Source organism: Ranitomeya variabilis, chromosome 8, assembly GCF_051348905.1.
Source record: "Ranitomeya variabilis isolate aRanVar5 chromosome 8, aRanVar5.hap1, whole genome shotgun sequence".
NCBI classification, from domain to species: Eukaryota; Metazoa; Chordata; class Amphibia; order Anura; family Dendrobatidae; genus Ranitomeya; species Ranitomeya variabilis.
Genome location: NC_135239.1, coordinates 104,156,840 through 104,171,027, shown reverse-complemented (window position 1 = coordinate 104,171,027; position 14,188 = coordinate 104,156,840). Strand labels below are relative to the sequence as shown.

The 14,188-nt window shown below is 46.1% G+C and overlaps 1 protein-coding gene across 1 annotated transcript in view; it reads right to left on the bottom strand.

Annotated features, from left to right (window-relative positions):
* The window catches only part of HMCN1 (hemicentin 1), a 768,245-nt gene that overhangs the window by 661,613 nt on the left and 92,444 nt on the right, over positions 1-14,188 (bottom strand). Inside the window, exon 10 of the mRNA XM_077275842.1 lies at positions 10,135-10,256. Coding sequence (XP_077131957.1) covers positions 10,135-10,256 — 122 coding nt within the window. The remainder of the gene's footprint in view (positions 1-10,134; positions 10,257-14,188) is intronic.

Sequence of the window (14,188 nt, the reverse complement as noted above, 5' to 3'; positions counted from 1 at the left end):
CCCAGAGTCTCAGACAACCTGTGACTACTGTACTCAAAGCGCCTGAGAGCTGGGCAAGAAAACACCGTTACGGCAGAGCTAGAGTGAGCAGAACGCCTGATGGTGAGTGTACTGAAAGGACCTGTGGTCACGTGACAACAGGGGGCGGGGCTTAGAGTCCTATAGCAGGAGTATGCAGGATATTACAGGAACAAAGGTACAGGAGAAGGGAAAGGGAGTCACCGGACATCAGGAAAAGGATGAGGCAGAGGGAGACGCAATCCAAGACAAGCCAAGGTCAATAAACGGGAGCGGCAACGCAGTACACAAGGAGCAAAGAAATAAAGAATAGTCAGGGACGAGGCAGGAGTCAGAAAACCAGAGAAGCAGATACACAGTACCGAATCAAAAGGCAAAATCACACCAGGGAACAGAACCGAGTCAAAACCATACAAGCAAACTAGAATATAAGCACAAGGCACAAGCAAACAGAGGTCAACACACTCAGCCAAAAGCAAAAGTATAACTGACAGAGATTGGAGCTTCCCATGGCTATAAGAAGCTCACCCCAAACCAAAGAGAGGCCAATAATAAGCCCCAGGTGTGTCGGTCAGAGCCTGCACTGATCAACACATTAACCCCTGGCGTGCAGGTGAAACCCTGCACTGGGATCATGACACCACCATTAGAACACGAGGGTGAAAGTATTCCGTGATGCAACAGTCACTCTAATTGTTGGCAAGGGTGTTTATGATGCCCGTAAATAATAAAAAAAAAAAAAGTAGACCCCCAGGGGGAAAGGTTTATCAGCCCTCACACTTAGTGTATGGGCATTACAAGTATAGGAGACCTGCTCCTTTAAATTGGGAAAACATTCATAGGAGGACATCCTCCACGTCTCTACAGACTCCACCACTAGAACACGAGGGTAAGCATATTCCGTGATGCAACAGTCACTCTAAGGGTGATTCTGATGGCCGTAAAGAATGAAAAAAAAAAAAAAGTAGACCCCCAGGGGGAAATGTTTGTCAGCCCTTACACTAAGGGTACTGTCACACTCTGCAACTTTCCAACGATCACGACCAGCGATATGACCTGGCCGTGATCGTTGGAAAGTCATTGTGTCGCTGGGGAGCTGTCACACAGACGGCTCTCCAGCGACCAACGATGCCGAGGTCCCGGGTAATCAGGGTAAACATCGGGTTACTAAGCGCAGGGCCACGCTTAGTAACCCGATGTTTACCCTGGTTACCAGCGTAAAAGTAAAAAAAAAAAAACGTACATACTCACATTCCGGTGTCCTTCAGGTCCCTTGCCGTCTGCTTCCCGCTCTGACTGAGTGCCGCCGTAAAGTGAAAGCAGAGTGCAGCGGTGACGTCACCGCTGTGATCTGCTCTTACTTTCCGGCCGGCAGTCAGTCAGAGCTGGAAGCAGACGGCAAGGGACCTGAAGGACACCGGAATGTGAGTATGTACGGTTTGGTTTTTTTTACTTTTACGCTGGTAACCACGCTAAACATCGGGTTACTAAGCGCGGCCCTGCGCTTAGTAACCCGATGTTTACCCTGGTTACAAGCGAACGCATCGCTGGATTGCTGTCACACACAACGATCCAGCGATGACAGCGGGAGATCCAGCGACGAAATAAAGTTTCAAACGATCTGCTACGACGTACGATTCTCAGCGGGGTCCATGATCGCAGTAGCGTGTCAGACACTGCGATATCGTATGGATATCGCTGGAACGTCACGGATCGTACCGTCGTAGCAATCAAAGTGTCACTGTGTGACAGTACCCTTAGTGTATGGGCATTCCAAGTATAGGTGAAACGCTCCTTTGTAATGTGAAATTTTTGTTATGAAATCCTCCTCCACGTTTCTTGTAAGGGGGATTGTGGTGTGTGCAAATTACGGCCAGGCTTTGTATTCACTTCATGGACAAAATTTATGGTAATAAAAAAAAAATAATAGTGGAACTTTTGTTTCAAGTGGCCATCCAGTACTTGGTTTGAAAGAGTTATTGGAGAGCATATAAGATTGGTGCAGGGCATGCCTTGCATTCAGTGCACAAGCAAACAGTATGGGAGACACACTTTCATCTAATGGGAACAATTTTGTCCTGAGGCCCTAAAGTACGTCTGCTGAAACATTTATTGGGGTGCATGTAACATTGGTGCAGGCCAGGCCTTGCATTCAATGCATAAGCAAACAGTATGGGTGACACTGTTAGGTGTCGAGTTTCCACCGCTGCACAGGGGGAATCTCGAACCATGTCCTCTGCGGTCTCCCATTCATGCTCAGCAGAGACATCGGTCCCAGCATCTTGCTCAAGCTGATGCTGAGCGTCTGGTTACTGCTCCCATCCCAGGTTCAGCTATTATAACCAGCATTAATCAGCGGCGAGCAGATGCTCCAGGGACTAAGTCCTGCATTTTGTCAACTGAGCATGCCCGTGGGATGACCTCTCATTGGAGGTCAGGGGTCACATGCTCAGCTCCTGAAGCAGTCCTGATTGGACCACGGGGAAGGACCCAGAAGGACGCAGCTATAAAACGTAGGAGGTGGTTCACTAGACGCAGCGGCGTTTTCCTTCAAACTGTCCTTCAAGGGGACAATTACCATTGGCCCATCCACACATATGGTAGAGCTTTGGGTGGATTCCGGGGCAGAGGGCAACTTTATGTCTTCTGCCTTTGCCCAACGGCACGCAATTCCTCTGGTGATGCTTGCCAAATCAGTGACCGTACGAGTGGTAAATGGATCGACACTGCCCTCACAGATATCTCATCAGACCATCCCAATTACTCTATCCATGTCTCCATCCCATCAGGAGATCATCTCCCTGTTAGTCATTCCCAAGGGAATTGATGAGGTCCTTTTAGGGATACCATGGCTACGCTACCACTCCCTTCATATAGAGTGGTCCTCAGGGAGAATTCTGGAATGGAGTGAATCCTGTGAGGGTAGATGCCAGAGGGAGTGCATTCAGGTTGCTACTACAGAGGTACCCGCAGATCTTTCCTCTCTCCCCAAACACTATTGACCCTATGCGGATGTGTTCTCCAAGAAGGCTGCGGAGACCTTTCCTTCTCACCGCCCCTATGACTGCCCTATTGACCTCTTGCCTGGTGCTGAGCCTCCCCGGGGTCGGGTCTATCAATTATTTCTCCCGGAGATGGAGGCAATGACTCAGTACATCCAGGAGAATCTGGCAAGAGGATTCATTAGGAAGTCAGTGTCATCTGCAGGGGCGGGGTTCTTCTTCGTGCAGAAGAAGAATGGAGAACTCCGTCCATGCATAGATTAAAGGGGTCTTAACGCCATCACCGTTAAGAACAAGTACCCTCTGCCCCGATATCTGAGCTATTTGATAGGTTGCGGGGAGAGAGGGTTTTTACTAAACTTGATCTGTGGCATGCTTACAACCTGATTGGCATCCGAGAAGAGGAGGAATGGAAGATGGTATTTAACACCAGGGACTGCCACTACGAGTATCTGGTGATGACCTTCGGGCTCTGTAATGCCCCTGCTGTTTTCCAGGACTTTTGTCAACTGAGCATGCCCATGGGACGACCTCTCATTGGAGGTTGGGGGGTCACATGCTCAGGTCCTGAAGTGGTCCTGATTGGACTACGGGGAAGTTCCTGGAAAGACGCAGCTATAAAAGGTTCGTGTGGCCGCTTGGCCATGCGCTAGTACAAATGCAAAATAGCGTATGTGCGGATGTGTGTATGCAATCTGATGAAAGCTCCTGATTGATACCCTTCCCTAGCATTGTTGACTAAGTGTGGTTGATTGGAGCTAACACGCCAGATTGTGCCATCCAGCACAAGGCACGACAGTACTGCATCTACAGCAGCGTCCATCAGAGCGGCGTCATGCGCAAATAGTGCGATTTCCTGGCCCAAGTTCAGGGTGGTTAGTGGCGTCCGCCAGAGCAGCACTGTACGCACATAATGTGGCAAAGCTTTAGTTAGTTTTTCCCTGGCACCGCAGTTGCGGCGCCGAACGCTAGTGGGTCTAGAGGGACTCTAACCCCGTGTTCTTGGGGCAGGGTCCTATGACCAAAACAATAGCATTTACTCTGCGGTATTGCGGCCCTGTGACCCAACAGGGTTCGCCTCCTACATACTGGGTGAAGTTATGTTTATGTTATATTGCCATAGACTGTCCGTCATTACTAAGCAGCAGGTGTCATCTCTGCATGGTGGACCCCGGTCTGCAAAAGCACCTTATAACCTCTTTAATATTATTTGATACATTCTGCCAGCCCTAACAGACACACTTTCTTCTAATGGGAACAATCTTGCCCTGAGGCCCTCAAGTATGTCTGCTGAAACGGTTATTGGGGTGCATGTAACTTTGGGGCAGGCCAGACCTTTCATTCAATGCAATATTTTTTCAGGAGGCCCGCCTGTACATCTCGTGAAAGGGGTATTGGGGTGCGGCCTAATTTTTGGAAGCCCAGCCTCTCACTGCACAGGCAATAACAGTATGGGAGACCCACTGTTTAATGGCCCTTTAAGAACATTAAAGCAGCCTGATACCCCTCCAAAAATAGACTCTGTGACTTTAAGAGTCCCTCCTTCATAAATGAAGAAAGATGTATCTGCTTATGTGTCACACAACACATGGCCAGCTAGGGTTGTTAAATGTTACAATGACATTACTCAGTGAATGCATTTGTATTGGTTTAAAGCAATGCTAAAGTTGAAAAACGCATCAAAATCGCTGTGTGTGAAATTAGCCCAAGTGATGGAGGAACATTTTTGTTTGCGGTTAATTATTTTGCCTTATATACAAGTCATTACCCTGGAAAAGGATGTTACTTAACATATTTCCCAGCAAAATCCATTTTGGTTTTGTTTGTTTTTTTGGTGCACTTGTAAAAATGGCGTGAAACTCTGACAACATTGTTAAAACTGTGAGCTAGGAGTCAGAAATGCTTCCAGAGACATTTGCCATAATGTTCCCGTGTCATTTGAGCAGTTTTCCATCATTTTCAGACGTTTTTAGACCTTAAAAGGACCCCCGGGGGGATCGCGTTAAAAAGGCTCGGGTCTCTCATAGACTTACATTGGGCTCGTTGTTCTGTCCAAGCACCAGAGTGTTACAAATTGTTCGACCCGAGCAACAAGCACCCGAGCATTTTAGTGCTCGCTCATCACTAAAAGCAATATAAATATCTCAGATATGTGATTGCCTAGGTAGTTTGGCACTTCCAATAAATAGACACATCAAATAAGGAGAAAAAGGAAGTTAACTGCCGTAAAAATTCAAAATCTTATTAATGCATATTAAAAAGATCATTACATTTAAAACAATGGGGACAAAAGTGCAAAAGAAAACGCCGCAAGGAAACAGTGTCAGGTAAGTATGTATGCTGATTGCACAAGATAACCCACAATATGTTAATACACCTCAAAAACAGGCCAAAAAGAGGGAGAGGGTGAACGATTATAGCATAAATATCACATCGGTCAAAAGAAGCAGAGTCCATGCTTTCAAAAATTTTCTTGCTATAAATGCAGCTTTAGTGTTTATATGAGTAACTAGAGTAAAAAGGAAAGGAGTAGATGTTTCAAAAAGACCACCTTGGCCCAAATTAGTATCATCAGTGATTTGTGATGTAAGTAAGTGGGATATACAATGCATTAGTAAAAAAAACAAAAAAGGATAACAAGCCTGGAATAAATATTAATCCGGCAAATAACACTGTACCTTTAAGCAGCACTTCAACCCCGACGCGCGTTTCGTGTGTTGCTTTATCCAGGGGAGGTTTTTCTTTTTTACTAACATAATCAGCATACATACTTTCCCGACACTGTTTCCTTGCTGGGTTTTCGTTTGCAGTTTTGTCCCTACTGTTTTAAATGTAATGATCTTTCTAATATATAGTACAGACCAAATGTTCGGACACACTTTCTCATTTAAAGATTTTTATGAATTTTCATGACTATGAAAATTGTACATTCACACTGAAGGCATCAAAACTATGAATTAACACAGGTGGAATTATATACTTAACAAAAAAGTGTGAAACAACTGAAAATATGTGTTATATTCTAGGTTCTTCAAAGTAGCCACCTTTTGCTTTGATGACTGCTTTGCACACTCTTGGCATTCTCTAGATGAACTTCAAGAGGTAGTCACCGGGAATGGTTTTCACTTCACAGGTGTGCCTTGTCAGGTTTAATAAGTGGGATTTCTTGCCTTATTAATGGGGTTGGGACCATCAGTTGTGTTGAACAGAAGTCTGGTGGATACACAGCTGATAGTCCTACTGAATAAACTGTTAGAACTTGTATTATGGCAAGAAAAAAGCAGCTAAGTAAAGAAAAATATGTGGCCATCATTACTATAAGAAATGGATGTCAGTCAGTCCGAAAAATTGGGAAAACTTTGAAAGTGTCCCCAAGTGCAGTTGCAAAAACCATCAAGCGCTACAAAGAAACTGGCTCACATGAGGACCACCCCAGGAAAGGAAGACCAAGAGTCACCTCTGCTTCTGAGGATAAGTTTATCCGAGTCACCAGCCTCAGAAATCGCAGGTTAACAGCAGCTCAGATTAGAGACCAGGTCAATGCCACACTGAGTTCTAGCAGCAGACACATCTCTACAACAACTGTTAAGAGGAGACTTTGTGCAGCAGGTTTTCATGGTGAAATAGCTGCTAGGAAACCACTGCTAAGGACAGGCAACAAGCAGAAGATACTTGTTTGGGCTAAAGAACACAAGGAATGGACATTAGACCAGTTGAAATCTGAGCTTTGGTCTGATGAGTTCAAATTTGAGATATTTTGATTCCAACCACCATGTCTTTGTGCGACGCAGAAAAGATGAACAGATGGACACTACATGCCTGGTTCCCACTGTGAAGCATGGAGGAGGAGGTGTGATGGTGTGGGGGTGCTTTGCTGGTGACACTGTTGGGGATTTATTCAAAATTGAAGGCATACTGAACCAGCATGGCTACCACAGCATCTTGCAGCGGCATGCTATTCCATCCGGTTTGCGTTTAGTTGGACCATCAATTATTTTTCAACAGGACAATGACCCCAAACACACCTCCAGGCTGTGTAAGGGCTATTTGACTAAGAAGGAGAGTGATGGGGTGCTACGCCAGATGACCTGACCTCCATAGTCACCAGACCTGAACCCAATCGAGATGGTTTGGGAGTGAAAGCAAAAGGGCAAACAAGTGCTAAGTATATCTGGGAACTCCTTCAAGATTGTTGGAAGATTATTCCCAGTGACTACCTCTTGAAGCTCATCAAGAGAATGCCAAGAGTGTGCAAAGCAGTCATCAAAGCAAAAGGTGGCTACTTTGAAGAACCTAGAATATAAGACATAATTTCAGTTGTTTCACACTTTTTTGTTAAGTGTATAATTCCACATGGGTTAATTCATAGTTTTGATGCCTTCAGTGTGAATGTACAATTTTCATAGTCATGAAAATACATAAAAATCTTTAAATGAGAAGGTGTGTCTAAAATTTTGGTCTGTACTGTATATTAAAAAGATCATTACATTTAAAACAATAGGGACAAAAGTGCAAACGAAACCCCAGCAAGGAAACAGTGTCGGGAAAGTATGTATGCTGATTATGTTAGTAAAAAAAAATCACTTTATAGTGCTTTTGTATGTTTGTTTGTTTTTTTGTTACCTGATGAAGGCTGCACTGTAAAAATAGCAGCCAAAACGCGTTGCACTGTATTTGTTAAATATTTAAGAAAATGTTTTTTCCTTTTTTTTGTTTTGAGAAAATAAATAAACTGTTATTAACATTCTTTCACTGGAAGTAGATATTGTGATGCAGTGACCCCTGTAACAGGTAGGGGGCGCTGCATGGTCTCCCCGGTATGTGCACGGAGTCGTATTGAGGCCGTGAGAATCGACCTGCAGTGATGTCAGGATCACGTGACCAGCCCAGGTGATCCATTACTGTGGGTGTGCTTACGGGTACATAATGTGGCCAGGGTGTGGGTCACGTGTTCCTGTGTGGTTCCAGTGTTTGGATCTGTTAGGTCCAAGTGCAAGGTCCTGGAAGCCTGTGTTGGAAGACCTGGGAGGAGGCTTCCTGGAAAGCACATGGTTTGAACCTGGTGGCCTGTGGTGTTGGACTAAGTCCTGAATAGCACCCAGACAGGCCACATGCCTCTGTGGTTGGACGGTCCCAGGTGGGATGGACGTTCTGAAGACCACAGTGTGATCATGGTCCCGGACAGTCTGTGTTAGAAGCTCCTGTGAGTGGAGTCTTCTTGGAGCACCTGAGAGACTGGGGACCTGGATGATCGGTGTTGGGGAAGCTACCGGCCTTCGGTGGCTCTGGACTGACTGAGGTGTGCCGGCCAGGCAAGTTGGTGAACCCCGTAAGGCAGTTTCCCCAGGAGAGAGGTCTGACAAGGAGTCAGCAGAAGGAGCAGGAGCTCCCATAAGGTACCTCCATAAACTGTCGGTGCTTGTAACATGAACTGTGTGGTAACCCACGGCAACTGGTCAGTGAGGACCAGCGTGTTTAGTTACCACAGAATAAGGGCCTGAAACTTGAAGTGATGTCCGGGTTCAGTATGTAAATGGACTGCTCACGGTATGGTTTATGAGGCATAATAAACCGTATGGACTGTTTTGTTTTAAAAACCCGTGCCCGTGTGCTGAATATCGCGGCCAAGCGAGTGTCCCCCAACACACTCAGTAGGAATAGTCTTACAATGTATTTAAAAAATCCTAAGGTGATTAGTGCCACATTCGCATGGAGTTCATTTTCCCTTTCAAAATAGGCTTTGGAGACAGATTCTCAGGAAGATCTATTTCCGACCCATAGATCTTAACAGCTCAATTACAAGCTAAGAAAAATGTATATTCCTCTGGAATAACACATCATATCACAGATATCAAGGTATAAATGTATTCAACTTTCTATAACCTACATGCTCATGTACACCGCTTAGGAGACTTGATCCTCCTGACAGATCCCCTTTAACAGTACTAAGTATTTTACAATTTATGTTGCAATGCTACTGGAGACCTTTAGGGTTGGGGAGGTAGAAAACTAATAGAATTGTTTTGGGTCCATCCATCTTTAGTTCAGTATAGCAGTATACATATCTACTAATTGTTACAGAAGTGATAATACATAAAAATTTATGTAATATTTAAAATAGCTCATGTTTCAGTTTCCCATCTACACTCACCGGCCACTTTATTAGGTACACCTGTCCAACTTCTTGTTAACACTTAATTTCTAATCAGCCAATCACATGGCGGCAAGTCAGTGCATTTAGGCATGTAGACATGGTCAAGACAATCTCCTGCAGTTCAAACCGAGCATCAGTATGGGGAAGAAAGGTGATTTGAGTGCCTTTGAACGTGGCATGGTTGTTGGTGCCAGAAGGGCTGGTCTGAGTATTTCAGAAACTGCTGATCTACTGGGATTTTCACGCACAACCATCTCTAGGGTTTACAGAGAATGGTCCGAAAAAGAAAAAAAATCCAGTGAGCGGCAGTTCTGTGGGCGGAAATGCCTTGTTGATGCCAGAGGTCAGAGGAGAATGGGCAGACTGGTTCGAGCTGATAGAAAGGCAACAGTGACTCAAATCGCCACCCGTTACAACCAAGGTAGGCCTAAGAGCATCTCTGAACGCACAGTGCGTCGAACTTTGAGGCAGATGGGCTACAGCAGCAGAAGACCACACCGGGTACCACTCCTTTCAGCTAAGAACAGGAAACTGAGGCTACAATTTGTACAAGCTCATCGAAATTGGACAGTAGAAGATTGGAAAAACGTTGCTTGGTCTGATGAGTCTCGATTTCTGCTGCGACATTCGGATGGTAGGGTCAGAATTTGGCGTAAACAACATGAAAGCATGGATCCATCCTGCCTTGTATGGAGCATCTTTGGGATGTGCAGCCGACAAATCTGCGGCAACTGTGTGATGCCATCATGTCAATATGGACCAAAATCTCTGAGGAATGCTTCCAGCACCTTGTTGAATCTATGCCACGAAGAATTGAGGCAGTTCTGAAGGCAAAAGGGGGTCCAACCCGTTACTAGCATGGTGTACCTAATAAAGTGGCCAGTGAGTGTAAGTGACTGATAATGAGGATTGTACACATTATTTTGTGTACACCTTTATTAAAGTTATCATGTTACTTACCATTTACATCTAGAAATGTCTGAGCTCTTGCACTTCCGGCGGTGCTAACCGCAAAACAGTCATAGTAGCCCTCATCGTAAGTAGACACATTAGCAATTTCCCAAGTGGTTTCTATTGACTCTCTAGAAACAAAATATTTTTATAAATTATTACATGTTATGTATTGAGCATGAAGAAATTCTGCAGGAAATGAGACTAGTGAGTTTTTAATGGCTGAATTAAAATGATTTGTCAAAGACAAAATGTCTTGGCTTAGATGCAAGAAACTCATTTAAATTTAAGCTATAAGGCTATAGTGAAATTTAGGTTTCAATTTTAACTTTCATTTGGAAGTTTCCAGAGATAAAGCTTCTCAATTTCATGGCAAAAAAATGCCATTAGTCTGGTGGGGAGCTAATTCTTATAGATTGACTCTTTGCTCTGGCATATATAGGGGGTCCCGAAAGGGAGCCAATGCTCTATAACAGGGGTGTCAAACTCATTTTCACCTAGTGCCACATCAGCATTATGGTTGCCTTCAAAGGGCCAATTGAAATTGTAAGGGCCCATGCAGACATCCATGGAACACGATACTTGTATGGACTGCAATGTATGGACTGTCCACGTGTTAGAAGAGGGCTGTCACTGGGTAGTAGGGCTACGAGACCTGGGGTTCCTATGTAGTAGGCCCAAGAGCATTGTCCCTGGATAGTAGGGCTAAGAGCTGTCCCTGGGTGGTAGCACTAAGAGAGATATCCCTAGGTCATAAGGGTAAGAGAGCTGTTCCTGGCCAGTAGGGCTAGGAGAGCTGTCCCTGCGTATTAGTGATTAAAAGAGCTGTACCTGATCACTAGGATTAGAAGAGCTGTTCCTGGGTAGTAGGGCTAAGAGAGCTGTTCCTGAGCACTAGGATGAGAAAAGCTGTTCCTGGGTAGTAGGGCTAAGACAGCTGTCCCTGGATAGTAGGGCTAAGAGAGCTGTCCCTGGATAGTAGGGCTAAGTGTCACTGGTTAGTAGGGCTAGGAGAGGTCCCTGGGTCGTAGGGCTAAGAGAGCTGTCCCTGAGTAGTAGGGCTAGGAAAGCTGTCCCTGGATAGTAGTGATTAACAAAGCTGTCCCTGATCACTAGGATAAGAAGAGCTGTTCCTGGGTAGTAGGGCTAAGAGAGCTATCCCTGATCACTAGGATAAGAAGAGCTGTTCCTGGGTAATAGGGCTAAAAGAGCTTTCCCTGAGCACTAGGACAAGAAAAGCTGTTCCTGGGTAGTAGGTCTAAGACAGCTGTTCCTGGATAGTAGGGCTAAGAGAGCTTTCCCTGGCTGGTAGGCCTAAGAAAGCTGTCCCTAGGTAGTAGTGCTAAGGCCGGGTTCACATTAGCGTTCAGGGGCTTTGCGGAGGGCTGCGTAATTCCTCCATTAAGCTCCGCCTACCTTTGCATTCTTCTACATGTGTCCTGCGTACCTATCTTTAACATTGGGTATGCAGGACATTTGGATGTATGCGGGTGCATCGTTTTGACGTGCCCACTGACCGCATGGGAGCGCAACTTGTTGCGTCTTTATGCGGTCGGCGGGGACATGTCAAAATGATGCATCCACATACATCCGCATGTCCTGCATGCCCTATGTTAAAGATAGGTACGCAAGATGCATGCAGAAGTAGATGGACCTAAATGGAAGAAGTGCGGAAGTGGGCAGAGCTTCAGGGAAGAAGTACGCAGCCATCTGCAAAGCCCCGGTTTGCAAGTGTGAACCTAGCCTAAGAGAGCTGTCCCTGGGTAGTAGAGCTAAGAAAGCTGTTTTTAGATAAATGTTCTCTCTGACAAAGATGGCACCTGCTCCTTGTGCTGGTGTGGCACCTCAGGAGTCCGGATGCTACAGTAGCAATGCCTCCCTCACAAGGGGAAATGCCATGCCTGGAAGCAAGAAGGGATCCTCTTAACAGGTAATACTGGCATGCAACACTTTCCTTACTCCAGACCAGAAATGGGAGCTCTAAATTTATTTTCAGGGGAACTTCCCTAAAAAGTTCTGGTCTGGAGGCGGGGTTAGTCAGTCAGAGACAGTGAAAGTGGGAGCAAGTGAGGAGAAGCTGAGGATAGGAGCTGCGAATGAGCTCACCCCAGGACTGAGTGCAACAGACTGGACACCGGAGTCAGTGGTTGTGTGGGAACTGCATGCCCAGCAACTGAATAAAGAGAACAGGAGATTGCAGGTCTCCTGGCCACATCTGACGTCCGAAGGTACAGCAGCACACTAGAGAGCCCGGAGTCACCACTAGGGAGTGACATCAGGAAAAGGCTCAAGCTGCCTGCCATGCGGGTAGTGTTCTACCAAAGGGACAGACTGAGAGAGGGACTTGAAGAGAGCATAAGGCATCAAGAACCTAAAGAACAGCGCAGTAGGGAGGCTTCCAACCCCAACTGGCTAGGGGGATTCTGAACTGCTTCCAGGCTGCCCAGATTTCCAATACCACCTGTATCTGTGCTCCGGAAAGCACCTACAGTTAAAGAAAAAGAAACTACAGTCCCTGTGTCCTCCAATCATTAATGCACTCCAACGTCCACAACCCCTCATAGACTGTTATGGTAGCCCTGGGGACCCGCTACACCTGTGGGGAGCAGGACCATCCTAACTGCATCACCATTGGCCCCAGAGGTCCCATTAAGCAGTATCAGCCATCTATAGCCGAATACCACAGATGGTGTCATGAACAATCACCTACAAAGATCCCCTCATCCCTTTTTATTGCACGCCCAAGGCCACGGACCGGGACAATGCTCCGTGACCACCCCTTTAAGAACTGTCCGACCCGGTTCCAAGTACCCCACGGCCCTAGCGGGTGTTGCACTGGAGCCACCCTCTCTTTTTACCGCTCACTGCATCTGCTTAGATTGAAAGACTGCATCAGCTCCTTGTGTTGGCTCTGCCCCCTCTGTTAAGCATTGACTGTGTCAACATAAAGCATAACCAATACTTAGGAGAGGGGGTGGTGCCAGCACAGGGGGTGACTGCCATTTTAGATTTTGAGATTCGGCGCACACTTCGACACTGCTCCGATCTGCTCTCCACTTTCCATGTATGGAGAGCTGGTTGGAGCAATGTTAAAGGGTGTCCTGACCTCGTGGGCCACATAGAATAATATGGAGGGCCAGATTTGGTTTAGGGCCTTGAGTTTGACACCTATGCTCTACAGTCCAAGTAAACATAAAAAAACAATAGGATCAGTTCTAGTATCAGGTTCCTTTCCATATAAAATAATTGTACACATTGGAATGCATCTTAAAATATTTTTTTTCTAAATAGCAACCAAACACAGCATGCTTTCATTTCTTACAGTGCCCTTTAAAACAAATATTGAGTTGTTTTTGTTTACGTGTAACAAAGACAGTTTTCTTGTTAGACCATGGCAATTTCCCCCTGTTGTCTATTGTGTCAATTACCATATATACTCGAGTATAAGCCGAGATTTTCACCCCATTTTTTTAGGCTGAAAGTGCTCCTCTCGGCTTATACTCAAGCCACCCCCACGGGTCTGTCTCCCATCACCCCAACTGGTCTGTCTTCCTTCTCCCCTGGTCCGTCTCTCTGTCACATCATACTCACCTGCTCCTGACATGGTCCCTGCTTCACCGATGGTCTCCGGGCACCGGCAGCTCTTTCTGTGTTCAGCGGTCACGTGGTACCGCTCATTAAAGTAATGAATATGGGCGTGACTCCACTCCCATAGGTGGAGTGCATATTCATTACTTTAATGAGCGGTACCAGTGACCGCTGAACACAGGAACAAGCTGCTGGCTCCAGAGAGACCATCGCATCAGAGAAGCAGGGATGTGAAGACCACGCCAGGAGGGTGAGTATGACGGTGGAGGGTGAGAATTGCGATATTCACCTGTCCCCGTTCCACCACCGCGTGCCGCTCTGTCTTCTGCGTCCTCTGGCTGTGACGTTCAGGTCAGAGGGAGCGATGACATGTTTAGTGTGCACGCCGCCCTCTGCCTGAACAGTCACTGCAGAGAGCCGGAAGATGGAGTGGCGCGCGACGGTGGAATGGGGGCAGGTGAATATTGCAAGTGCC